At 52.2% G+C, this 26,895-nt stretch overlaps 9 protein-coding genes across 9 annotated transcripts; 6 read left to right on the top strand and 3 right to left on the bottom strand.

The window, feature by feature from the left end:
- Window positions 1-721: 721 nt before the first annotated feature.
- On the top strand, window positions 722-2,576 carry A1O5_13090 (uncharacterized protein; the record flags this gene model as incomplete). Its single annotated transcript, XM_007753658.1, has 5 exons — window positions 722-985; window positions 1,483-1,585; window positions 1,636-1,841; window positions 1,907-2,160; window positions 2,237-2,576. 5 exons carry the CDS (start codon window positions 722-724, stop codon window positions 2,574-2,576), a joined length of 1,167 nt encoding a protein of 388 aa, XP_007751848.1.
- A 400-nt stretch (window positions 2,577-2,976) lies between these two features.
- On the bottom strand, window positions 2,977-3,457 carry A1O5_13089 (uncharacterized protein; the record flags this gene model as incomplete). The annotated part of the gene is made up of 2 exons (XM_007753657.1): window positions 2,977-3,219; window positions 3,320-3,457. The coding sequence occupies 2 exons, from the start codon at window positions 3,455-3,457 to the stop codon at window positions 2,977-2,979; spliced, it is 381 nt and encodes a 126-aa protein (XP_007751847.1).
- Window positions 3,458-5,526: 2,069 nt separating this feature from the next.
- On the top strand, window positions 5,527-6,549 carry A1O5_13088 (uncharacterized protein; the record flags this gene model as incomplete). The annotated part of the gene is made up of 1 exon (XM_007753656.1): window positions 5,527-6,549. One exon carries the CDS (start codon window positions 5,527-5,529, stop codon window positions 6,547-6,549), a length of 1,023 nt encoding a protein of 340 aa, XP_007751846.1.
- Window positions 6,550-7,452: 903 nt separating this feature from the next.
- On the top strand, window positions 7,453-8,595 carry A1O5_13087 (uncharacterized protein; the record flags this gene model as incomplete). Its single annotated transcript, XM_007753655.1, has 2 exons — window positions 7,453-7,710; window positions 7,765-8,595. 2 exons carry the CDS (start codon window positions 7,453-7,455, stop codon window positions 8,593-8,595), a joined length of 1,089 nt encoding a protein of 362 aa, XP_007751845.1.
- A 1,662-nt stretch (window positions 8,596-10,257) lies between these two features.
- Window positions 10,258-12,489, bottom strand: A1O5_13086 (uncharacterized protein; the record flags this gene model as incomplete). The annotated part of the gene is made up of 1 exon (XM_007753654.1): window positions 10,258-12,489. One exon carries the CDS (start codon window positions 12,487-12,489, stop codon window positions 10,258-10,260), a length of 2,232 nt encoding a protein of 743 aa, XP_007751844.1.
- A 909-nt stretch (window positions 12,490-13,398) lies between these two features.
- A1O5_13085 (cell division cycle 20, cofactor-APC complex) lies at window positions 13,399-15,306 on the top strand (the record flags this gene model as incomplete). The annotated part of the gene is made up of 2 exons (XM_007753653.1): window positions 13,399-15,121; window positions 15,182-15,306. 2 exons carry the CDS (start codon window positions 13,399-13,401, stop codon window positions 15,304-15,306), a joined length of 1,848 nt encoding a protein of 615 aa, XP_007751843.1.
- Window positions 15,307-17,421: 2,115 nt separating this feature from the next.
- On the top strand, window positions 17,422-20,259 carry A1O5_13084 (uncharacterized protein; the record flags this gene model as incomplete). Its single annotated transcript, XM_007753652.1, has 5 exons — window positions 17,422-17,546; window positions 17,603-17,882; window positions 17,939-18,040; window positions 18,103-18,285; window positions 18,340-20,259. The coding sequence occupies 5 exons, from the start codon at window positions 17,422-17,424 to the stop codon at window positions 20,257-20,259; spliced, it is 2,610 nt and encodes an 869-aa protein (XP_007751842.1).
- Window positions 20,260-21,996: 1,737 nt separating this feature from the next.
- On the top strand, window positions 21,997-23,463 carry A1O5_13083 (uncharacterized protein; the record flags this gene model as incomplete). Its single annotated transcript, XM_007753651.1, has 3 exons — window positions 21,997-22,209; window positions 22,317-22,438; window positions 22,569-23,463. 3 exons carry the CDS (start codon window positions 21,997-21,999, stop codon window positions 23,461-23,463), a joined length of 1,230 nt encoding a protein of 409 aa, XP_007751841.1.
- Window positions 23,464-23,615: 152 nt separating this feature from the next.
- Window positions 23,616-24,699, bottom strand: A1O5_13082 (uncharacterized protein; the record flags this gene model as incomplete). Its single annotated transcript, XM_007753650.1, has 2 exons — window positions 23,616-24,325; window positions 24,603-24,699. 2 exons carry the CDS (start codon window positions 24,697-24,699, stop codon window positions 23,616-23,618), a joined length of 807 nt encoding a protein of 268 aa, XP_007751840.1.
- Between the last annotated feature and the right edge of the window lie 2,196 nt (window positions 24,700-26,895).

Here is a 26,895-nt window from a genome sequence, read left to right as displayed (position 1 = left end):
GAGCGAGCTGACAGGAACGGAAATGGCACGTTTGAGCCTCCGGAAATGCTCCGGCCCCACCTTTTCCGCAGACCTCGTGCTTCTAGAAATCTCCGCTCCCAGACCCACCCGTAGGATAGACGCGACTACCTCGCGGAAGAGCGGAGTGCCTTAAAGCCAGAGGCTGAAATGACTCGCTCGCGTACTGTATACATGACATTGTACATGGATAGCGGCACTTTCTGTATTTCGTCTAACCCCAGGAAGCGACAGGGTCCAGTGTAAACACAAACATCTAAACGAGATGGCGACTCTTCTTGTTCTTTGGCCCATCAAGCCCGAGTTCTCTGACATCGCCGTGGCTTCCACATGGACGGCGACTCTGGCAATGGTGTCTAATCAGCCTGGCTTTCAGCGCTGGAACTGGGGATTTCAGGTGAAAAATCCCGGACGTGCTTCAACTCTTGGTCGGTGAGTCGGCTCCTGGGGAAACCAAGCACCGACCCTGCTTTTCACCTTATTGGAAAAGGAAAATAAGACCGCACCAAAAGGAAACTCATCAGGCAACTAATATCTTTCATGTGCAGACTGGGACTCGGTCGTGTCGTATCACAATTTCAAAGCATCAAGCTCCTTCGGCTCTTTTACACAAGGCGTCCGCAGTGTAGCGAAAGGCGAGCCTCAGACCTACCTTGCGAAACTGTAAGGACGAGAACTCTCTCGAAGAGCTCATTGACCCCGAATGAGCAGAGAACCTCATCCTGCACCTGGATTCGACGCACCCGCTTCTGAAGTGGTGTTCATCAATAACCCTCGCAATGACTTCAAAATCTCGCTCGCGCAGTTCAGCGAATTCCTTGTGCTCAACCCAGGTCAAATCGGACAGTACTCTCTAGGAAAGATCGTAGAAGGCGTTAAGTTCGCACAGCAGTTGTACCTCGTTGTTGGATGGGAAAGTGTGGAGGCCCAGAAAGCCATGATGGCTTCGCCAGAATTCAAGGATAAAGTTGGTCTTGTGAGAGATCATTGCGAGACTTTGCAGCTGGACTATATAAAGTTGACGAGATCGTGAGTCTCAGTATTATATAGCACATAGACTCCGTCTCATTCACAGTGCCATGGTCTGTCATACCAATAAGTGCCGAGGGGTACGCTTTTAAGGTGGCCGGCATTGGCGGCCCCGTGACGGAGAACGCGTAAAAGTGATTTTTCATTTACTTGCTAGAGATTCGTTACATGCTCTACGCGATCATAATTATCCGCAAGTGAGGAAACGAAATCGATTGACTGTGGCCTGGTCTCGACTGCCGGAACCGACTTTGCTTCCGAGGGCCCCCATATATGCAAGCTAGCTTTCTGAGAGCAGTAGTTCCGAGGATTGGGCGCGGCTGACTTTGCCGAATGGTATTACTCCTGAATACAAATGGACTGATGTTCGAGTGGCCTGTAAAAGCAGCAGCCGGCCCGTGTGGTGGACTACACGCAGTTGACCACAAATTCAAGGCGTCCATAGCTCTTTTCGTGATAGAGACTGGCAACAAATCTGCAAACCATGACGGCAGCCTTCTTCTAGTCAAAAGAGCCATGATAAGTGGCGTAGGTTCAGGTGAGGCCATCTTTCACGAGTATTCGTTGAACTATCTAACACAAGTGTAGGAATTTGCCTTGCGCTCGCCAAATCACTACGTGCGCAAGGTGTGCCGTTGCCGATTCTTGACATTGGCCTACATCAGGAGGTGACGAAGTGGTTGGCAGCGATCCAGTGCGACGGTGGTCCGAAGACAGTTTTCCACAAGACCGACGTGACTGATCGGGACCAGCTCGAGGGAGCCTTCGACGTGTTTGCACAGCAGCTTGGCGGTGTAAGATCGTGGTAGCAGGTGCTGGAATCTATGAGGCGTCTTCAAACGGGTTCTGGGATCAAAAGGACGCCTCGCTTGGGTACAAGTTGTTCGACGTCAACCTGCTGCATCCAATCAACTTGACCAGGATTGCCATACGACGGTTCCAGCAAGCCTCCTCTCCAGGCGTTGTTCTCCATCTCTCGAGCATTGTCGCACAGAAACCATCGGCGGTTCTCCCGTTGTATTCGACCTCAAAGGCTGTGATTAGCCAGTTTGTCAGGTGCATGGCTCCCCTAGATAGCTTGTGCGGCGTTCGAGTAGTTGCTGTTGCTCCTGGGTAAGTTGCAAAAAGTTGTCTCCCTAAGGAGCACCCTGGCATGGGGTCCCGGATTCTGCCTGTGAAAGGGAAAAAGTAAGGTATCTGAACAAGACATGTTGACAGGGTCGTCGACACGCCGTTGTTCGCGACCATCCGCGGGCCCGAGAACAATCCACATGGAGAAAGACTTTGTTCTACCCGTAGATGAAGTTGTCAAGGCGATGATGGCTCTTCTCACTGATTCCAAATACCCGGCTGGTACGATGCTGGAGGTCGGCGATCTGGGTGGGTGGCGTGAAATTCAACTGCTCAACGACCCAAGTCCGCAAGGGAAGTCGACTCTGCCCAGAGCGAAAGCCATGGAAGCGATTCGACTGGTTGAACAAGCATTGAAAGAGGATAAGAGATCTTCCACCAATGGCTCTAAGCTTTGAAGTTGTGCATGGAGATTTGCGAGACAGAGACTTGATCATCAGTTGGATTGCTCGTCTGGCATTGCACTACTTAGATTAGGTTAGTTCCGTTTGGTGATCCACTTCATCAGCCTTGCAACCTCTCCCGCTGCCACTGGGCCGCGTTCGTAGACTCATAACAAAACAGGTTGAACAACTCTTTTATCTATCAAAGTCGAGGAGCTTGGTCAAGGAGGCCACCTGCCCATCTTTCCTCGCGAAATAGAAGCAATAGAGTGGTCTTACAAAAGACCTCGTACAGAAGCGCAAAAGATTCATCATGAATGTTGGATGAGTTGGAAAATATGTATTCTCAGGGCTCTTCCTTGTAGCTCTACTTCTCACCAACAAATCTGAGGACGCCTTAAAACGGTGCCTTTTTTTACATCTTTGACACGATGGTCTGCTCTTGAATCTGAGGCCGCGCGATCTGAGTCGGCCAGGCGACCTCCACACCAAGCTCCTCGGCAACCTTCAACACCCAGCCTCCGTCCCTCAAGAATTGCCGACCAACGAAGATCACATCGTTGTTGGCCATGCCCGCCACCTCGTGTACCAGACCTTGCGCTTGCCTTGCCCCTGTAATCTCGCCCACTAAGCCGATAAGGAGTTTTTTCGCCTGGCGCTTTGATTTCCTTTCAGATTCTCGCCGCGAATTTAGCTTGTTGCGGCCCGGCGTTGAACACGGTGTTGCTTGCTTGTTTAATGTTCCCACCAGAACTCACGTCGAGGAGATCGACGCCCAGATCAAGAAGCATCTTTGCAAGACGGATGGTACTCTCCAGGTCCCAGCTGCCTAGACGTCTGCCAATTTCCGTGTCTTCCATCCAATCTGTGGTGCTGACCCTCATGAAGAGAGGCATGGTAGCCGGGATGGCCGCTAACTTCCTGCTTCACGACAGCACCACAGCCAGAGACATCATCAGAGACAACCATTCATCGCCTCAGGCAGAGGTCATGCGGCTCGTCAACATTCTATTGATGATAGTCATACGCGTCTATGTTCGAATAAATCAAAGAATCACTTACCGAGCTGTTCGTAATGAGCGACACTGAGAGCGAGTGCGAGTAAGAGGGAGTGTGAGAGGTTGAGAGATTAGCGGGGGGAAGGGGGTTTTACGGGGGTCACCTGTATCTTTCTCCTTAGCAGCGAAAGAGATTATGTCGATATATCGAGGTAGCGAGAGCGTCGAAATAGGTATCTCCGACTACAGCTGCAATTAGGTATAAATTTCCCACTATCGTGAAAGTTGAACCTCGAACATTCCAATCCCTTTAATCCCCTTCTGAGAAGATCCCCCGGGGAGGTTTAGTACTTCGCATCGGCGTCAGGCCTTCTGACCACGCTGCTATGTGACACAGACATGGAGACTTTGGCGCAGGCTGCGAAATCATACTAAGCCGATAAAGTCGGTCTTATTTTCGACCGATGGAAGTTGATTCGCCTCAGCTTCAGCCGATGAGCTTGTCATCGTCTGGGGTCTATAAAGTGCAGTGACATTCTATCCAACATGATGGCCTAGTCAGGTTGTGTGGCTTTTGCGCTGACCTACACCTGCCTAGCGTCGGCGGACGCTATAAGGTTCGATTGTGGGGGCTTACAGAGGCGGTCAAGTCAGACGATCCCAACCATGCTCAGGTACATCCGTGAGGTGCGCGTGGTCACATTTTCTCGTGATTCGAAGCTACTTGCTAATAAGAAAGTGTTTCTGTGGCATCCCGCGAGCCCGGATAAGAAGCCCACGGAAGGGCCCTCAGAACAAAGATATATGGTGTGCTCGGTCACTTTCTCCACTAACTTTGGAGAACTCGTATCGAATTGTGGCGGTCCCGCCATGACAGAGCGATACATTCAAAGCAGCGAAACCCCGCATAGATTGAACATCTAAACCATTCTCCGTGCAGAACCATTCTATTTTAACGGCCAATCCTTGATCACAGGGCTTGGCAAAATTGACCTGACAGAATCGCCTCAGTTTAACGGCTCGAATATGGGTTTGCAGCGTCCGAAATGGTAAGAATACATAGTATGGATTGAGTTCGAGTAGAGGGTGAACAGCGTAAGACGGGAGGGGCATATATTTTGTAGCTGCGTTTAGAATACTGTCCTTCGGTGTGCTTCCGCGGTTGCAGTTGCAGTGGACCAGTCAGCAGATGATCACCGGTTGCTTGCTTAGGAAGGTGTTGGAATTCCAATCTCCAGCTCCATTGAGCCGAGAGGCAAATCCGAGGCGATAGCCGACCATCGCATGGCCTAGGGTGGGCTATTACAGCGCCGGGAACAGCATATAAGCAGGTTATACGAAGCCATCTTGACAAACCCTCCGAAGTAATATATAACATAAGACGGAATGGTCACACGAGGCATCCCTAGCACTACTATAGTGCTAGTGGTGATTATAAATCCGCCAATTATATGAATAAACAGTTATATAAGCTTTTACTCTAGCCGGCTAGTGCTAGGGCTTCCCTTTCCTTAGATAGTCCACTTCCCTAAGTAGTTAGTATCGCGACTCCACAGGTCATACTGGCTACTTCGCAATACAAGGTAGGGTGTATGGATTTCCAACGAGCTTCAGGCCAGCCTCATCTTTTATCTTTGGCACCGAATAGCCTGCGATTGGCTCTAAACTAGCTAAATCTTCCGTCGTTTCCCTGTATCCATCATTAGCTGAAGAATAGCCGTTTACGAAACTTTGCAAGAGGAGTAAATTTACACCATGTTAGTCTCGCATACACTCCGTAGAACTAAACAAATTTTGCCAACTTTAGCAAAGAAGAAAATAGGAGGCTGTGGCAGTCTTAGAACTATTAACGTTCTTCCTCACACTACATTGAGCTCTCCAGAGAACGTTTTTACTTTGAAAATGCTGTGGTCCCTGCGTCATTCTTTTCATTTCTCGTTATAGCCTAATGCCAATCAACCTACATTATGTCTCGGCAGCCCTTAATCCTCAATCATCTAACGCCTCATAACCAAGTAGAGCTATCCCCGTCCCCTCCTACAGCACCAAGTGGCGCCTCCTGGACCATACGGTATTTCAACCAAGCACCGAACCCGCAGAAGCTGCAAAAGAAACCCCAAAGCCAGATTTTTACAGGGGAGCTCCCAATTCAAGGGCAGAACTTTGCGTTTCCAGCACATCAAGTCATATTTAATGGTGGCGGACACTTCGATGCGATAGCGTACCTAGGACGATTGGGAACGGGAGGTCCAACAACACTCAGGGACGGGACCTCTTCCACTTCGATAAAGGGTTTCCTGTCATTTTCAGTGACATTAAGGGCGGTAAGACAACCGGCACCACCACCCTCAACGGCAGCAAAACCCTCATCAAAATTCCCCCCTGGCCACCCTCTTTTCGACCCTGACGCGGACGACCCTGAGGAAAGTCAAGGCCCCCAGTTGACTCCGAGTCAACTAAGCGCTCAGCGAAGGCTCAATGAACGAGTCATAGAATTAATCAGGAATCGAGGCCTGGAGCCTCCTGCGCTCCCTTCTAATCCATCCCGTCAGGATCTTTTCGACCAACAAGTGTCACGGTTACTTAGAAAGGCGGGCGTTCCGGATCTCCCGCCGGGGATTCCTGATTCGCTCGTGTACGAGGAGCGGATCGCAGCATTGCTCGAAGCGGCTGACATTCACAACGGCCAAGGTCAAGGTCACAGCCAGGCCGCAACTCCAAGTCACTTTGCAGTCCAGAGTCATCCTGCTGCTCCAAGCCAATTTACAGCACAGAGCCACCTTGCAGGTGCAAGCCATCAATTATACTCAGCCGAAGGCTTCGGAGAAGAGGAGAATGAGGAAGGCTATGGAGGATTCGTACATGAAGAAGAGCCAGAACATTTTCCAACACACGAGGAGGAAGAAGACGAAGAACACGGCGAGTTTGAAGGTGAAGATGAAGGAGAAGGCGAATGGGAGGCGGAAGGGGAGGGGCACTGGCAGGAGTGAAAGTGACGGTGGAGGTGAAGATGAAGATGGAGATGGAGGTCAAGGTCAAGGTCAAGGTCTATCAGAGAATGAGAGGCTGAAGGTCCTTGTTTTTCTTGTCTAGATAAGAGGGCGAAGGAGGATCTCTATATAGTTTAGAAAGTGAAGAGGTTGGGCATGTCCCGCTAGCCTCTATGACAAGGTCAAGGTTAAGGTAAATGTTCTTGGGCGATCAACACAGATGTGCTAGGTGTTGTGATAACTATACGAATCAATAGGATTCTTGGGAATAAAATTTTAATCACATGAATCTTCAGCCTCTCCCGGGGTCGATCCTCGAGCGGTTGAGCTGTCAGGGTCAAAGTCTGTTGATATATAGGGGAATAACGTCTCGAGAAGAGGAGGCGGATCTGTGTTCCGTATCCACAGGCACTGAACGGCGTCAGTTCTGGCACTTTTGGGGGATGATTCGACATCTTCGTCCATCTTTGGCATTTCCTGGGAGAGTGTGCTAGGTTCTGACGGAGGTATATAGCTAGATAGCCTAGTAAAACGGTTGAGAATACGCAATAGGGGACCCCTTTAACCGCTTTCAGTATCATGGGCAACATGAATTTTCTCCAACCCGTCCTAAAACAAATAGGCGTATGATGCCGCTTTAAGAAGCTTTGCATCCCAGCACAGGGCGGCGCCACTATCATTTCGAATCCGGGTGCATATTTCCGCTTGGCAAGTTGCCGCGCCTCGAATCTTGAGACAATCACGCGTTGGCCAACAACACCAAGTTGCTGCCTTTTCATGCCTACCACCTTCTCCGACTCTCGCTCAATAGTCATCTCGCCTCACTTCCTCTTGCTATCAACGACTTGTTTGTGCGACGATCTCTAGACCCTCCTGAAACCCTCACGACGATCGTCCGGTAACATGTCTACGCTCTTTGGACAAACGGCCGCGGCCGCTACCACCACGAGCACAACAGGAGATCTCTCAAAAGATGTCGCTTTAGTGCAACCCCCCGAGGACAGCACATCTCATCTCGCATTCTCTCCGCAGGGCGACTTCCTAGCGGTCTCATCATGGGACAAAAAGGTCCGGATATACCAGGTGAACGAGCAAGGGCAGAGCGAAGGCAAAGCCGCTATGGATTTTGACGCCCCAGTTCTGGGATGTGCGTGGTCAGAGGTGAGTTGTGCTTGGATACAGACACGCATGGGATATATACTAACACTATGTTAGGACGGTCAAAAGGTCGCAGGCTGCGGCGCCGACAAGACCTTCCGACTCCTTGACCTGGGATCAGGAAACATGACTCCACAATCCCTAGTGGCCCACGAACAGCCCGTTCGAGCGTGTCGCTTCGCTACCATCAATAACTCTCCCATCCTCATTACCGGCTCATGGGATCGAACAGTCAAGTACTGGGATCTTCGGACCCCGAACCCCGTCGCAACATTACAGTGTCAAGAGCGAGTCTACACGATGGACGTCAAAAACAAACTTTTGGTTATTGGCACTGCAGACAGATACATCAATATCGTCGACCTCAACTCTCCCGAGAAATTTTACAAGTCCGTACAGTCGCCACTGAAATTCCAGACGAGAGTGGTCAGTTGTTTTACGGACGCCACCGGCTTCGCCGTGGGCAGTATCGAGGGCAGATGTGCAATCCAATATGTGGAAGAAAAAGCTGCCGACAACAACTTCAGCTTCAAATGCCACCGTGACACACCTGCCACCACAGGCCCGAACCGCGACGTCGCGAATGTCTATGCTGTCAACGCCATCTCCTTTCACCCTGTACATGGTACATTCTCAACAGCAGGCAGTGACGGAACTTTCCACTTCTGGGACGGTAATGCGAAGCACCGACTGAAAGGCTACCCGGCAGTGGGTGCTCCAATCACAGCAACAGCATTCAACAGGCAAGGCACGGTGTTTGCCTATGCGGTGTGCTACGATTGGAGTCAAGGTTATCAAAAGAACACACCTCAGACCCCAAATAAGATTATGCTGCATGGCGTGCAGCCGGAAGAGGTTAAACCCCGACCTGGGGGAAAGAAGAGATGAGATGGATAATTGTGGCACGGGACTTTGATAAGGATGATGTTCACACGCAGGGCAAGGTCCGCAGAATACAGGATCTGCTGATGCTCAACCACAACAATGGCAGGCTTGAGGAGACACAAAAAGAAGTGTGGCGAACTTCCCCGCAAATTGACTGGAATGAATGAAAAGGATTGATGTGCCGATTGGATTGCGATTCCTTTGGCAAACCCGCATCCGATCGAGCAGTATGCGAGGATGAACAAAAGTAGCATCATTTGAAGGCACCCAGGCCAGGAGACACATGAAGATGGATTCGGAGCACGCCAGAAATAAAACAAACACAGCGACAGTCTTTCGCCTGTACGGAGTACTCTGTGGCTGCTTCTTCTCGGCCACCCTGGGCCTTTACGGACGCATGCCAGTCCTTGAATAGGGTTCTGGCCTGACCAGGCCTTTGGAGGCTGTATTTGTAACAAGGACATGTACTAGGTAGATGGACAACCGGAGGCGCGAAGACGAAGGCTCAAAAAAGGAGTGCTGAATCATGCGACACCGTTCCCATATGGCTTGCTCACCCTGCCTATAAATACATACTTTGTGACTAGATACTGCTTCCCCGAATAGTCCGTCTTTGTCATCTCACCCGGGTTCGATGCCGATGCTCCTCGTAGTACTCGTACACAGTATGCTCTCCTTCCTGCGTGCTCGACGCACCGTACCATAACCGCGACGGGTCCAGAGAATCTATCTCGCCTTTACACCGAGATCCACGTTAAGATCTACATAGATCCGCATCATACATCGTAGTATAGATGGATAAGAACGAGTTCACTGACTCGCGCCTCTTATTTTCATTCTGATGCTTTCTTTTCTTTTTTCTCTCTTCTCTCTTCTGGCCTGGACGCCCTCGTGTGTGAGTACGGAGCGTATATATTTGAAGTTGTATGTGCGGACTGGCGCGCAGTATACACGGGCCCCTCACTACTATGTAGGTGCCTAAGTGGATTTGTACAGGACACTGAGGTATATGTTATATTGCATGCATGGCAGTAGCAGGCACCGAGCGGGTACCTGGTATGTCTATATACACGAATCGATGAGCCCGAGGATAAGTGCCAGTACGTGCATACACTAGGTCGCCGACTGCTCTGTTTAGAAACGAGTCGTTTATAAAAGTACAATGGCAACCATTGGCTCGTACCTGCAGTGGACTACAAGTAGTGGAGTGGTTACGCAAGTGTAGGTACATACATACCTAGGCATATATGCAACGCGATGCAGTCTTGTTCATTCACACAGTCCATTTCAGTGGAGCCCGTCCCAGTTCCAATCCCAGCCCCAGTCCCGGTGCAGTGTAATCGTCCGTTATGCTTTCAGTACTCCGTGAACCTTCCATGCTCGCCTTTTGCTTATGTCCATCTCTGCTAATTCCTCCATTTTGACAATTTTTTTTCACCCTGGCATCCTTTCCCAAAAGTCACTCAAAATCAGCCATACGCCCTGCTCAAGCCCTCGCTAAAAACAAAATGTGGAATCTCACCCAAGTCGGATGTGGGCAATGTTGCTCTTCTGCTCAATTGAGTCCATTTCAGTCCTTGTCAGCTGGATTGAGTTCGTCATTCCCCCTCTTAGCATCTGCCTCTGTCGAAGAAGAAGGCCGGCTGCAAATAGTCCACGGTGAAATCAATTCACATCCATCCCGTCATCGTCATCCCCCTCTGTCTCATCCGCCTCCCCACTTGGTCGGTGGCTCCTTCGTCTATATCGCCCGCTAACACCCCCACCTTGCGTAAACCCGCCGTCGGCATCATCCACCTCATCACCATCAACCACTCTCCCATCCATACCCACCACCTCGCAAAGCTCCATAAGAGATTGTCGACTGAGGCTCCGGAATCCCTCGGTACGTACGATTCGCCCGAAGTTCATCATGCAAAAGCGCGCGGCCCGCTGTTTCAGCCACTCTTCCTGGGTGCGGCCTGCGCGTTCCCAAATGACGGCGGCGTGTTCGATGTCAATCTCGCGCGAGAGGCGGTTCACACACAGAAGGCGGAGCTTTGGGATATCGTAAAGATTAGCCATCACGAGCATACCAGCGACATCCGTGAGGTCACGGCAGAACTCGGGATGAGGGGCAATGCTATCCGTGTATAGATAATATAAGAACGCGCGTACAACCGAGTAAGGCTCGGGGATGTGCAAGCGAGACGTCTGGTATTCGATCATTTTGGAGGCGTAGAGGCGTTTGAAATGTGGCCAGCGTGCTTGGAGGATCATTTTGTGGACATGAATGGGCGGCGACACCACAGAGTTTTCAGAGACAAAGGCTTGACTGCTAGTCGTGTTGGTGGAGAATCGCAGCTGAGAGTCGACTTCCGAGATGTTATCGTCCTCATCAACCGGGATGTTGTTCGCCGTAATGATGAAGTCGCTCATGCTGCCGGATTCTGGAGGCTGATCAAAGGTCATGGCGAGATCTGAGCCGAGGCCAGAGCCGACGCCGCCAGAGGGAGCTGGATACGTTGTCTGCCGTTCGGAGGCTAGGATGCGATTTTGCTCGGACGCGAAGGACGAGTCAAGGTTGCCGAGCAAGCCGTACCGTTTGAGGTCGACGGCCAAGACTTCGCTCAGTTGCAGCTCTTGGTTGGTCCCAGCGGAATCGTCTCCAGGAGAGCCAAGCAGCCAAACCTTGGTTCCATCTTCATTGATTGTGCAGTAATGCCATTTGAAGCCTGGTTGGAACAGCTCAGGACCTTCAACCAATCTTTGCCATCTCAACGAGTCCAGCTCGAGAGATGAAAGGTTGCAATCGCTGTGACGAATGTTCGACGACGGTGTAACGAAGTCGAGCAGCGCGCCGGACGAACAGACGTGGAAATGTGTGCCCGACGATTGGAGGGGAACGTGCGGGCCTGAAACGAATTTAAGTGCCGATATCGCCCCCGGGGCGACAGGCTTCTCCCGTCTTGTGGATCGAATATGGACACTGCCTGAGTTCGCGGTATATGTGTCGGTCCGGTCGGCGCGGTTGGGATGCAGCCAGGGTTCATGTCTAGCAGAAGAGATGCGGCCCATGGTCGAGTATTGCCTGCCTGAGCCACTCAAAGCCGGACTTCCTTTGAGGTCTAGCCACCAAATCTCTGATGGCCGTTCCATGTCGGCTCCCAGCCCTCCTAGCACCCAGAGCCGACCTCCCCATATCCAGGCGCTGTGGTCGAACCTTTGCACGAAGCTCCATGTTTTCGACCACGTCCACGTCTTCAGATCAAGGTAGCAAATGTCGTCGAGAATGTAATTAGCCTCTCCGGTCAGCCCTCCAATGACGAACAGTTTGTCCTCATAGACGACTGTGGCGTGTCTAGCTCTGCCTTTGGGGATAGGACCCTGGACAGCGGGTTGTGTCCAGTGATGGTCCTTCAAGTTGAGGATGACTACATCCGACAAATATTCTCGATGCTCATTCTCTCCACCGTAGACCAGCAGCTTATCGCCTTCGTAAAGGGATGCTGAGTGGCCCATCCGCACTCCGGGAATGTCTCCATAATTATCCACTAGCGCCCAATTTAGCGTCTTCAAATCCAGCCGAAGCACGTGATTGTAGACCTCATCTGTGAATTGGTCGAAGCCGCCAAAGGCGTAGATCTGATCGTTCCCGCAATAGGTGACCGATGCATTGACCAGACAAGCCGGCTTCTGTCCGGTGGTCTTGGAGATCTTTGGTTTCAGTCCGTCGTTCATGCTGCCGGGGTTCTTGGCAGGGCTGGTTGGCATAAGGTAGGTGCTGGCCGTGGGAGTATTGGCACCAGAACCAGGAGTCCGGGCGGAAGAGCCAAAGGCCCACGTAGCAGTAGCAGCGGTTGTAGGAAGAGAGGAATTCTGTGGAAGGAATGGTTGTGGTGTCGACGGCTGGGCCATCATAAGATTAACTGAAACTTCGGCGTTTACGGAGAAGGACTATTGCTCTGACAGGGGGTTCGGGCGAAAAGCTCGCATCAACGCTTCGTAGACGAAAAGGTATGTCCTGAAAAAGCCCGTAGGCCCATCCAAGGAGGCGAAGCCAGACTTGAATATCAAATCTCTGCGGACTGTCGAGGCGACTGGTATGAGCGGGACATGACAAGGGGTTCAAAAAGGAGAGTGAAGATGAAAAATGATCGACGAAGTTTCACGTTTCAAGTTATTAGGCCATCGGCGGGTGCGGCTCGGATTAACCTTCTTCCGAAGCACACGTGGTTGGCGCTGATGTAATAATTCTGCATCAATGAGGATCGGGCGCCAAAGACGGAGTAGTGTAAGGTGGGTCGCCGTTGCCGTGGCAGACATCTCCACCAACATGGGAAAGTACTTCAACAGCGACTCCTCACAGGCTTCAAAGAGATCTTTCCTTCCTCTCTATTATACCATACTCCCTCTCCTCCCTCCACATCTCCCTCCTCAACGCATACATTCTTGCGCGTGCATAGCATACAGTCCATTAGATCACACTTGCATCCGCTAGATTTGGTCGAACCCCCGACTGCATCGCCTTGCCGTGCCACTACCACGCTCGGTTACCCAATCATCCAACAATATCAGCGACACTGAAAGACTTACTAACCTAACACTTTACCGACAGCTCTTCTCAGGATCCATTCAGTTGAGAATCTTGAGATATCACTGAATTGCTTGGACCCAGGCACCAGAGACTTTCTCGACAAGTTCTGATTGCTTAATCGACAACCACTACTAACCCCCGAGGTCTTGATTGATTCTCGGTTCAACAGCAGACCCTGATCGAAACATTTATTTGTCCGTTCGATCACAAACATAACGCATCTAGACACCATGGCAACAGTCTCGGTGTCAACACCTCTCAAAAGCCATCATGGTCTCTTTTCCACGAAGACCGCAGGTGGCAGAATACCTCTCACCCCATCCCCCAGACAGAGAACGGTGAGCGTCACCACCAACATCTCCACAACCTCTTCACCCTCTACTCCTCTTCGCAGAGAACAATCGATCCACAAGTCAGACCCATCCACCTTTTTCTCTCGATCCATCTCAAGGTCGGTGTCCAAGTTTGCCTATGCCAATTCTCCCAAATCCAATATTGCCAAAGGCCGGCAGTCACCCAAGCAACTAGAGCTGGGTGTCTCAGAATGGACATTGACAGGCACTGGGCCAAGCACATCTGCTACACCGTCAAGAGAGAAGGCCAAGAAAGAGACGGTCCTGAGGTCAAGAGCGGGCAAGACCACAATCAGACTGCCAAACAACACCGCGGACCGATTCATCCCCAACCGAGGTGCAAGTGCCGGTCTGGCGACTGCCGGTTGTGGCAAGGCGGATGAGAACACTCGACCTCGAACTGCTGGAGATGGGTCCATAGTGCTCGCAAATGCTGCCAGTGCCAGTGCCTTTGAGATCTCTGCACGAGGTGCAGATACCGATATCACAACTGCACTAGAAGGCCTTGGTCTTGAAGACGACAACACCACCTCATCTTACACTCGGACGAATCCCGACTCCAGTGCTTATGAATCATCACTAGCTTCCGCATGTGGCATCTCAACGAGTCAACGTATTCTTGAATTCAAGCCCGCTCCTCCGGAATCATCCAAGCCGATTGACCTCCGGTCACAATACAACCGCCCATTGAAGCCAGCAAGTGCTCAATCAGCTCAGTTCCGTCGACGCATTCAATCCGCGCCCGAGCGAGTACTAGATGCACCTGGCCTTGTCGACGATTATTATCTCAATTTGCTCGACTGGAGTTCGGGCAACCAGGTCGCCATTGGGTTGGAGCGCAATGTCTATGTCTGGTCCGCCGACAGCGGCACGGTCAGCTGCCTATTGGAGACCTCGCCCGACACCTATGTCAGCAGTGTCAAATGGTCGGGCGACGGCGCCTACGTTGGCGTGGGTCTCAGTTCCGGGGAAGTCCAGATCTGGGACGTGGAAGAAGGAACGAAACTCCGGAGCATGTTCGGTCATGAAACTCGGGTAGGTGTGATGGGATGGAACAAGCACACCTTGTCAACAGGGGCAAGAAGTGGGCTCGTCTTCAACCATGACGTCCGGGTCGCCCAACATAAGGTTGCCGAGCTGGTGTCCCATACGTCGGAAGTTTGTGGCTTGGAATGGCGCAGCGATGGCGCGCAGCTGGCGACGGGCGGGAACGACAACTTGGTGTCGATTTGGGACGCACGCTCATTGGCTGCGCCCAAGTTCGCAAAGAAGAATCACCGTGCGGCGGTCAAGGCCCTTAGTTGGTGTCCCTGGCAATTGAACCTCCTGGCCACTGGTGGCGGGTCGTACGACCGCCATATTCACTTTTGGAACACGACGACAGGCGCACGAGTCAACAGCATCGACACGGGATCACAAGTGACAAGTCTCAAATGGAGCAATCACTACCGCGAATTGGTGAGCTCAGGCGGCTTCCCAGACAACTCGCTGAGCATTTGGAGCTATCCGACTTTGGTCCGAAATGTGGAGATTCCCGCACACGAGACTCGAATCCTTCACAGCTGTCTTAGCCCTGATGGACAGATGCTGGCAACGGCAGGTGAGTTTTGCAAAGTTTTGGACTAGCATTGAAGCGACATAGGCTAATATTTGCACGCAGCGGCTGATGAAAGTTTGAAGTTCTGGAAAGTCTTTGAGCGGAAAGCGGGCGTCAGTGCGGCAGCGTCCAGGGAGGGCGGCGTCGGCAAAGGCGGCGCGATGGCGAAGCAGATGACCATTCGATAAACCCCATCCTATATATATCACGGATCATGTGGCGGGTCTTGCCAGGTCAATGATGGGTCAATGAACAGGTGCTGCCACACAGTCCAAATTGATGACTACTGGGGGGGGTGTCTGTTATTTTGCATGGTGTTGGGGGGCCAGGAAAAGGCATTTTGAGAGAGGATACGTAGTAGAGACACGAAGTTCAAGTCAATCGATTACGATGCGGCTCTTCTCTTACGAAGATGGACCTCCTTGTACACCAACTAACTAGCACACTAAATGGGGTAGCCATGTGCGTCTGTACTAGTAGGAGGAGGAATGATTTCTCTGTTGGTGTGGAATTGGGTGGTGTTGATTCCCAGGACGACTTGGTAGTTGGTTAGCGGCAGTGCTAGGTGCTAGCTCGTATTCAACTTCGTCCATCCATCCAATCATGCATGCACTCACTCATTCCACTCCCATCTCCCACCAACCATTGCGCAGTCAAAGAACCATGGACGCCTGGTGGCGGTGGTGGTGCTTGTGCCCGGGCGCTTACGTGCAGCTGAACCAGCGCTAGTGTGTCTGGCGTGGCACGTGATTGGCGTGTCTGGCTCGCTCGCCCTTCTCTTCTCCGCCTGCGCCCCGCCCTAGCTGGTCCCTAGCTGTTGCTCTCACCTGCGCCCTAGGTGCGTCCCTTGTCTTTCCAACCACAGTCACCATCTCTCTCACTTTTACCTTCTTCCCACTTGCGCATCCAACCTCCAACCTCACCTTGTGAAAAGGCCGATGTCGCCGGGTGCCTGTGCCTCCCTGCCTCCCGCACCCTCCTTTCCCCTGTGTCGGCGCTTAACTCTCTGTTGGAGATTCACTTGGTTGCGGACCCAGACCTTCGCTGACCCTCCCAGATTCCCTGGACCGAATCATTGACTGCGCTGCCCTCCCCAGCTGGTGATCATTTTTACACGCTTCTGCGATTCCAATGCACCAGAGTTGTATTTCATCACCCTCCAAGCTTTCGGCCTCTGGCTGCTGGTGCTGTCGCGTGGCAGACCAGGGGCCATTTGTCCCCAACTGGCTGTCCAAGGTTCCCTCCCCAGCTCCCTCTAGCTCCTCCTCTGCGCTCCAACCTGCTGGTTCACAAATTCTCCGGTGGCCTGGATATCCCGTCCGGACATGGGGCTATGGATGGAACAAGACTTGTCAAGTGGATCATCTGGCTTTTTGCAGAATCTCGCATACCCTCGAACTCCCCATCTTCAGCTCTTCCTACCACTCACATCTCGCCCTCGACGCGCTGCTCCTCCTGAAACCACCGCCCCTCTGCCACTGACTCTAGCATCAACAATCTTTGCACCCCTGGCCCAGCTTGCAGGCTAGGCGCGGCGCGAGTCTTGATCTCTAGAATCTCTCTGTGTCCCTCACACGCACGCGCACAGACAAACACATACAACACACATACACACACACATACACACACCTGGCTACCACATCCATCTTCTCCCCTCTCCCCCATTGTGGTATCCTAATCCAACAGAGGTATAGCTAGCATCGTGGGCCTAACAATGCATGATTGATCGAATCAGATGCTACACCTGGATATTCTGATATGCCATACGCCAACACTTAACATCAGGCCTCCACCAACAAACCAGGTACCATTCCGGCCCTCTCGACTTTTTCTCCCCTCCATTGCTTGGGACCCTCTTCCTTCATCGACATAGTTTTGGGATCTCTGGATTTCTTCCAATTACTATCCAACACGTCCCTTTGCCAGTGGTATCATTGCTCACTGAATTTGACCATGTGCTTTGCCGGGTTTGCTTATCCATGACCGGGCGCAATTGTGTCTCCTCCATCCGCACGCCTCTATACAACCGTCTCCCTCCATCCTGAACATCCCTGTGCCAACCCGCGGTGCCGCACGCGACCGTTTAGGCGGCCGCAACAATAGCCGTGCGACGCTTTGCGGCCTCTACCAAACATTGGGCATTCTAGCAGCGCTTGACAGTAGTCTGCCTCGTCCGTCTTTTTTGCCCTCCATTTGCGCTTCATACTCCGCCACACGCTGCTTCCCTTGTCCTGTCGGTGCAGATCGAGCTCGCAATCGTGGCCGACTGTGCCGCAGGCCGTTAAGGTTAACAGAGAAAGATGATGGCTGTGAGAGCGCCTCTGGGGTTTAGTCCTTCGACAAACCCGTTGTTCTCCCCATTTTCGCCCTTTACAGACCATCCGGACTCGCCTCGACCTCGGGCAGCCGCAAACTCTGGTCTCCCCATGTAGGATTTGTCCAGTTTGAAAAAGCATGAACGAAATGGATCTGACTTTTCGGCAGGTCTGCTACTGCTTCTGCTGAGAAGAACAATATCAACACTGATAATCAGCTCAAACCTCCACCCGCCAACTATATCATTTCGCCCCAAGATCCCGTGGCACCTTCGCCGGTTGCCTCGGACGTGACCAACTTTGAGGACGTCGACGAAGAAGTGGAAGAGGAGGTTACAGAACGAGGCTCAGTGGCCGCCGCCGGTCCTGTAGCATTCAATGAGGCCCAGCGACCACCAGTCACTTCTCCGTTGAGGGAGGGTCTGCAACACATTGCAACTCCACTACGGGTATGCCTAGTGAACAGCGATCCCAGATATAGCCCGTGGGTTGATGATAGGTCTAGGTCGAGACAGGTCCTACCCTGGACGAACAGTTCCGCGCAAGACTGGAAGAGGAGAAGGAGCCTCAGTCTGTGATCCATATACCAACAGGCTTTGGCAAATTTGTATGTCCGATACCTTGCGGGAGTGCTCGCGTTTTCCGCGGCATTGACTGACGTTTGTTCAGCCGAACCAAGAGGCATCTCAATCTTACTCCGAGAAGGAGCAGACCCAGCCACCGGAAGCCAAAGCTGAAGAACCTCAAGCCACAGAGACCAAGGACATTGAAAGATCGAGGGCAGATTCCACTGATTCAAAGGCTTCTGGATCTACCGTCACAAAACCGCCGGGCGCCAAACCAAGTGCTAAAGTGAGCGATAGGCGCGCGCTGTGCTGTGTCTCGAGTGCTCACCGATTTCTCTAGGCCCATGAGGCTCCAATGCCTCCGACTCCGCTGCAAACCTCTCTTCCTGCACTCCCTCTTCATGACTGGTCTCGCACTCCTAGAGCACAGACAAGACAAGACCTCAGTTCCTTGAGTCGTCCTGGCTCGAGTCTTGCCAGTAAGGACAATAATTCCCTCGCTCCGTCAATTGTGACTGACGATTTTGCAGGCATTCTCGAGGGCGATGACACTGACCACCCCAGCACCGATGAAACCGGAGATGAAAGTCACCTCGGCCAGCGGTTTTTACGTGACGCCGAAGCCGAAATCAATGCCCTCCGCAATGCCTTGTCGGAATGCTGGACCCTGTGTAACACTCTCGCCAGCTTGAGCCATATCCACCGTGAGAGAATCTTCAACTTCTCCGGCCGCGGCGATATGCAAGAGCAAGCATGGAAATCCTGCTGGAAACTATGCCAGAACCTCTACGACACCAGAGACAATAACTTGTCGCAAACCTTTTCTCACAACTCGTCTCGACCGACCTTGGATCTGTGTCGTGACTTCTGCCAGGCGCTGTTTGAGGTCCGCGTGCGCGACAACGAGACGGCCGACTCGGTGCTTCGCGTCAGCTTCGAATTGAACAATCATTTGTTCAATACCCATGATCGCAGTCTGCCCGAGGCTTTTCGGGAGAGGACGTTGGATTTCTACATCACTCTATGCCACCGTCTGATGAAACAGAAGTCTAAGCTGGCTGACGAGACGGATTCCTTACTCCGTGCTTGTTGGTCTTTGGCGGAAATGCTGTTCAGTCTAAGACAAAACAGACGAGAAGGGAAAAGACCCGATGAAGAGCTTCTCGGTTCAGCCATTCAAGCATGCTGGGAGCTGTGCGACCTGTTCAGAGAGGGCTGGACGCAAATTCGTCCTGAGCGAGGCACCCCACGACCAAGCCAGACGACCTTCACCCAGGCATTCAACCAAGCCAAACGATCCGGGTTTGCCCCGTTGGATGAGAATGGCAACCCCAGAGCACTGCCTGAGACGCCCACCACTATTTTCGAGGACACAATCACCACCATCTCCCCTGATGAAGCTCCTGTTCCAAACATTCTCGTCCTCGGAGCCGAAGAAGCATCCAGGATGTCTTCTGCTTCTTCAACCTCATCGACCCCTGCCCCTAATCAAAGTAGAACACTGTCACCTAATCCTCCTACTCAGCCACGTAATACACATTCTGCAATTCCAGGAACAACCTCAGCAACTAGTCACCGATGGTCAACGACCTCGTCCGTTCTTTCCCTTCCTGCATCCGCGGTTTCAGAAGGAGGCCCAAATCCCATGTCTGCCACCACGGCGTCGACTGTTCGTACACCAGCCGAGGATCCCACTCTCATACTTCTCAAAACGTTGTTTGTGAAAGCTGCCCTAGCCACCGGTCGAGGATACACGCGGGCCTCGGCGGATCCTAACTTGAACTCTCTACCAAACTTCTCGAGAAACTTGCCCGATACTGCGTTTGGCACAATGGCGTGGCAAGTTTCACTATTAGATAATTACCGCAAGACCATTGCAAACGACACTACATTTCGCAACCTGGGCGTTGCCGGAACCATCGCTGAACAGGGACGGGTAAATGCAGTCGAACTGGCGCGAGCGGTGCGAGGCATGACAAGCTGTGTCTATGGCTTTGGGTGGCTCCGAGATTTGTACCGCTTCGTGTTCGGATATTATATTGAGGAGGCCCTCAAGGGCAGCAGCTCTCATACCGGAGGAGGTCGTAGGGCAGGTCGACACAGCGGCCCCGCGGCGAGCCTTACGGCTGCTGTCATGACTAACACAACCTCACCGGCGGTTGGAGTCCCTTCTACGGCAGGTAACAACGGACCGGCAAAGGTTGGGGGAAATGGGAACGGGAACGCACTCGCTCACGGGAGGAGGCCAGTGAGTCAATGATCGAGACGGAATGGGTCTGGCTAAAAAGCACTGGCTTTTTCGACCTTATGTCCGAGATGCGCGTCTATCAAGCCATGCGGTCCAGTGACTGACTGGTTACCTTGCTCTCAGCAGGGACATGTCCTTGCGATCGTCGATGTCTTTTCTTCATGCATAACGAGCATCGGCGTTGAGGGTCTACTATATTGTTTCTCGAATGTCATATTGTGGGCTCCAGGACACCCATATCATGTTGCCCGGGCCAGAGTCTAGGCCGGCGGTATCTAAGGAAAAAAGTATCATAATAAGTGAAATCACATGCATGCCATATGGATATAGCAGACCGTCCCGCGAACCTCGCATGTGGCCGGGTATGTGCCTAGAACAAGCTATTCGGGGTGCGCTGTAGATCTTCCCTCAGTCCTTCACTAGCTGATGAACCCAACGGTAGCCCAGAGGGCCCAAAAGAGGTGATCGACTAACCTGTCCTCCGGAAACCAGTCCCTCAGCTTTAACACCCTTGAAGACGTTAACTAGCAAACACGAGGCACACCTGCCGAGTACACCCAGAAACCTCGGCCATGAGAAGGTGACGCTTGCAATCAGCACTGGGCAGCTCTTCGTTCGGCAACTTGAGGACTGGGTTTCGAATATCGAATCATCGATAGCATGAATACACCTCCAGCGTTCGCTGTCCAACACCGTTGCTGTCAGAGTGAAGGAGCCAAGGTTTTCTGCTGCTGGAGGAACCCAAGTCGGGCCGAGCGCTACGAAGTCACGCCTTCATCACTTATATTGTTGTAGACATCTACTGAAGAAAGGGAACACTAGAAAGCGCCTGCGAAGCAGCTATTGGGACTTCGAGATAATCATCAAACCCTTCCTCCTTACAGCACAAATAAGACATGCCGGCTATTCCACCGCAGCAAGCGCTGGGGTCTGATTAACGCAGCCCAAAACCTCGACTACAGTGCAACGGAAGAACTGCTCAGAGCTGGACTACGCACAATGGCAGATCTCGACTTTCTCTTCCTGGTGGAAACGCCGGGAATGTATTATCAAGCCAGCAACGCTCATTGCAGCATCAGTTCACAGGCACGCTCTCACGCTGCCATGGCCCACCATCGGAAGAAACATCGAGCGATACAAGCCAAGCCCTTTCAGCTCGGAGGAGGCCGTCTGGCAGGCCGTTTACTCATGCCGAAGCCCTTGGTGAGCAGCGAGCGCAAGGAAGAGCAGCGCGGTTCCAAAGAGGCTGTCCCAAGATGTGATTTCGACACTGAACAAGTCGAAAGACAATTAACACCGCTGAGCCATCCAGTCGATGTTCTTCCAGGAGTGCCACACCGAAACTCTTCTGGGTTTTCCGCTGCGGCTGCATTCTGTGAGTTTGGGGGAAATTGCGCAAGAACCTCTAAAGAAAGCTATAGCGTATGATGATTACCTTAGCTGACAATGGTGTGCGACTCTGCCCAGACAGTACTGTCAAGCCACATCTGGTCCATGCACCTGTGTTTCATATCTTTGACGTCACCAATACATTTGGCAAGGTTAGTTCTGGTATCCCCTGTTGTTTGGCAGTTCCTGTCGATGATACCAGGGACCCCTGTGAGGAAAGAAGGAGGGGACATGGGAGAAGGAACGGCGGCACAAAACACCCTTGCAGTGGGCGATGTAAATTGCAAAAGAGGTCCACAGCTTTGGTCATATATATATATCCAGCTGACCCCAGAATCACCACAGAGCTACTACGACCTTATGACCCACGAAGTGGCCCTGCACGCCGGCGTGGCAGTGGTAAACATGGTCCGCGATGTTTTCCGGTCAGATTTCCACAGAACTGGTCCTTCTGCGCAGGTGCTCCGCCTGATCCAGGTCGCCATCTCAAAGTTGCGCCAACATATCACGGCGGAGCCTGTTGTTAACGACGACGGGGCGATTATCGCGGTGTTGTTCTTGGGCCATATGGCTGTAAGTTCTATTTCTTGGTCCCCCATTTGTCATGGCCTGACTGGCCCTTTCTAACATTTCGTCGGCGCTGCGCGGTGGGTTTGTGCTAACGAAGACGGATGAGCCAGAGTGGGTTCGGCGACTTAGAAGCCTTCCGAATGCATCGGCGCGGCATCAAGACCATGATAGAGTCCAGAGGCGGGCTGGACGCTCTTGGGTTAGATGGGATGTTGAAGTGTTCTGTATTGCAGTATGTCCGTGTTTCGTACCTCCAATATCCGCACTCGCTTTCTCCCCCTTTTCCTCATTTCAAACGATCCGTCAAAAACCGATGCTTGAACTTCGTACCGTTGACAATATCATCCGTGGGGTCTTTCCAGGTTTGAGTCGTGGTGGACGCATATATATCGCGACATCTCCGTGTTCGCGTCCTCCAAACCCTCTTACAACCCGGTATACCTCGTCGCACCGTACTCCGCGGAGACATTATTCCTCCTCTCCAGCCTCCCGCCAGGATTCCGTCGTCTGGCGAAACAGGGAAAACTCGCCACGGACATACTTACCGTCCTGTCCAACATCGCCTCCTATGAGGACGCCATCATCCTCCAAGAAGCGAACAACAACCACCCCGGCGGCGGCGGTGGTTGCGGGCTTGGGATTACGCGGCAGGGTGAATTCGTAGCCTCTCTCCTGGAGCGCAAACGCCACGCAGACTTCTGCGACGCCTGCACCTGCCTGCTCGTCCAGGGGCCAAATTTTGAAAAGTACCTCGTGCTCGCGCTGATATGCTATGTTAGCATCGCCTTCTCGCCGCCGAGGGAGGCCCGGTGTTATCTGTCCGCGAGCCACACGGCGTTTCGCACGCCCCGGCTCCTCCTCACGCAAGAACTTCCGGATTTTCGAGTGAACGAAGAAAACGATCAGAGAGAGCCGAGCACTGACGATCCCGACGAGACGGAGGAGGGCGAGAGCGAAAGCGAGACGGGCGGCGCGGAAACAAAAAACTGTCTAGTCTGGATATGGCTCGTCCTGATCGCGAGCTGGCGCGCCACAGCCACCACGGCCACGGCCACAACCACAACGAGATCCGACGACAGCGGCGACTGTGAAAACGCAAGAATCCTCGAGCGCGCGTTCCAAGACAGGTTTCCACAATACTACCGCTGCAGGGGCGACTGGGCGCGCTTGGACCGTGTCTTGGGACGGTTCTTTTGCACGGAGGCGCTGAAGGGTGAGATGAAGCGGTCGTGGATGGCGCTTGCAAAAGAGGAATGATGATGACCTCCGGATGACGTTCTGGTCGGCGCGAGGCACAGGACGATGGAGAGGAAAGAGGGGGGGAGAGAGACGAAGTCGTGAGTTGGGTTATATCTCTCTTATTTATTTCCTAAACGGCTCAAGCGCAGCCGCCGAGGATGAGCGAGAGGTTACGCGATAGCTTCATCTCGTTCTGGTATATGACGGGAGCAAAGTAGTTGAGCATATTTGAACCAGAAAATTGTTGTCCGGCCTGGATGGAGATTGGTCAGAAGAAGCCGGCGCAGATTCTGCGTCTTGTCGACGGAGAAGAGCTCGCGTATCTTGAAGGGTCCGCCCTTTTGCTCCTCCTCGACGACACTGCGGATGTCAAGCACCAGCCGGGTAACCTGTTCATCGTCTTCGTGTTTGCCTAGCAGCGCCGCGATGGTGGAGCGCGCTTCCTCGTATCGGTCATGTTGGACGAGCCAACGAGGCGTCTCGGGAAGCCCGATGACCTGCAACACGAGGAAGATGGCAAACATGGCCTGGAACGCCAGCGGGAAGCGCCATTGGATGCTCGAATCGGTGAAGCTCAGGCCATAGTCTAGCCAGTATGCGATCACCACACCCAAGATGGTGACTGTGCCTTGTAGCGTATTGAGCAGGCCTCGATGCGAAGCGGGCGAGCATTCGGACAGAAAAACCGGGGCGGTCGAGCTGTTCATGCCGTTTCCCACGCCGGTCACTATACGGCCTACGATGAGTTGTGCGATGGTGATCGAGGAGGCGAGGATCGCGGTGCCAACAATCATGATGGAACCTCCCATTATCAACAGGGTGCGTCGTCCCAATCGCTCCCCGATAAAGTAGGTAATCAGAGAGCCCACGACGCAGCCGACTAAATCGAGGACGAAAAGAGAAACTCTGATCAGCCTGCTTGCCAGTCTATTGTACCCGTGCTAGGACTGACGAGTGACAAAGAATCGAAAAGGGATCTTACTGTCATAGAGCGCTGTGATGTTTTCCTACATATCAGCGTCGGGATGGTTGAAGTCGACACCGAACTTGTTGTTCGCACCCGACGCCTGGTTTGGAGATAACTGTTAGAGTCTGGGCCGTTTTTGAGGGATTCCTGTCTACAAAAAGAAGCATCCCACATAGACAGACACACATACCTTGGTCATATCCCAGGAGCAGGAATGCCTGACATGAAGCAGCCGTCACAGCGAAGACCAAAGTCTTGCCTGTAAAGCCATGCTTCCATAAACGCATGATGAAGATAGTCGACAAGCCGAGCAACTGTTTCAGGCTCTGCTCTTGTGGACTTGCTGATGGGTCAGAAGATGGCAGACCGGTCTTGCTCCTCCTAGAGAAAGTCGGGGGCTTCCAGAATCATGTATGAAAATCCAAATTAGCCTTCTTTTTATTCCAAACACCCAAAACCCCCAAACTCCGAGACGCATATCCCACTGTAGTCAGTCTTCCTGGAATCTCCAAAACGGGGGGGTTTTGCGGTCCTGGGGACGAGATCGGGGTAATTCATACATACTCCGTACGGAGTAGAGTACAGGTGACCCGTCTGTCTGGCTATCTGTCCGTCTGTCTGGAACATAACAAATTCGAAGTGCGCAACGTCGATCACCCGGCGGGCGTTATTGTGAAAAGTCCTGGAGCAATCTCGCTGGAAAGTTCGAGCGAGATACATCGAGGAGAGGACCCACGCGGATACCTATCTCGTCGTGTGGCATGGTTTCGGTGGAATGGGCCCATGTTGAAGGATTGGGTGATCGACAGAGAGGAATCCTAGGAGAGAAAATCGGGACGGGATGAAAAAATACCTGTATGTGCATCCTTTGCCTCTGCCGACGTCTTCTGAATGTGGGAATAGAAAGAAAAATATCCCGCTCGGTCCACCTCGTGCCGATAGCCGTTGTACATACTCGCTTCCTATGTATATATCTTGATGACTCGCAAATGAACGAAAAACTTAACTTCCATATTAGTTTAAGAGTGAATAGTTCATCAAAGTGATCAATGAAAACATGCTAAACGGCGCACTTTCCGAGGGACGAAAGGTCGTTAGTAACTTGATCGATTGGATACAGGAGAGAAATCTATCTATGTAGTGACAGAAGACCTTTTGATGGAGCGACTTCTGCAGTGCCAAGAGATGCGTGCAAACAGCGCAAACAACGCAAACAGTAAACGTGGTCGGGTAACCTACCCTCTAGGGTGAGGCTTTGTCTAACACACTCTCCAGAGCCGGGGTCTCAATCGCTCACAGGCTGGGGCCGAACCTGAGAAGCGTTTCGCAATGGACGATGAGATGGATGCTTGAAAAATGGGACGATGAAATGGGTTACCCAGTACTATGATTATGATGATGACGACGATGGTCGGGGTGGTACAAGATATTGCCAATGGTTGCTGAGGTAAGTCGGCATCAGGTGCAAGCACTGAGCGAAATCAATTTGATATGGACAATGCAAGACGCGACAAACGTCTGATTTGTGCTTCGAGGATGCCTACAACAACTACGTGAGATACCACGGGTCCCATCTGCTATTTGTGATTGAATATGAGTTGGCCAGATTGCAGAAGCGCAATGCTTCTCGACGATACCTAGCAGTTCTAAATCTCCGTTGGCACTCACCACAACTGTTGGGATATTGTTCTCGCGCCGGAACGCTGAAGTAGCATCTCCAAGAGCAGAGAACAAGCGCCCTTGGGTTTCGACTGCATCATATCTCTGGGAATACTTCTGTCTGCAACCCGGTATAGCACTGTTGACTGTGAGAGCGCCCTTCGACACCTCTTTGGTGGCATACCCGGCCTCCCCGTTGGTGCCCCCCTCCCTATAGAACGTGCACGTTTCGTAACTTCTTGCAGAGACAATCTAGCTTGCTGATCCGTCTCTTGTCTTTTCGAAAGCCTGATTACTTTAATCGGCATTACCTTGTGGAGGCTTCCAACAACATACTGACAATCTCGGGATGCCTAGATTTTCTTGCTACATCTGGCGGCGAATCGTTTGAAGTCGGTGGCTTCCCTGATGGACGCGCACCATTTTCCAGCAGAAATCGTACCGCTGCGGTATTTCCCATTGTCCATGAACATCACAAAGGCATTCCATTGAAGTGGTAATATCGCTCAGATTGTGGACAGTTTCGAACAAGGCATAGTCGATAGGGGCATCTCTGTCGTGTAGCCTATAGGGTCAATAACGATAGAGTATCTGGATCTTTTGTGTCTCCGAATAACCCTTTAAGCTTAGCACCGTTGAAATCGTCTCGACGGTACATACGAATCCAACGGTGTAAAGTGCAAATAATTCCCAGTAGGTAAAAAGTTAGGGAAACCATTTGGCGCGCTAGATCTGGGCGGCCAAGACCTTTAATTACTAGGGGCAGCCTGGGGGTTGGTGAGGCCTACCGGGTAATTTAGGCCCCCTACCCCCGGTGTGCTAAT

Source organism: Cladophialophora psammophila (assembly GCF_000585535.1).
Source record: "Cladophialophora psammophila CBS 110553 chromosome Unknown aczJe-supercont1.42, whole genome shotgun sequence".
NCBI lineage: Eukaryota > Fungi > Ascomycota > Eurotiomycetes > Chaetothyriales > Herpotrichiellaceae > Cladophialophora > Cladophialophora psammophila.
This window is presented reverse-complemented; position numbering and strand designations above follow the sequence as displayed.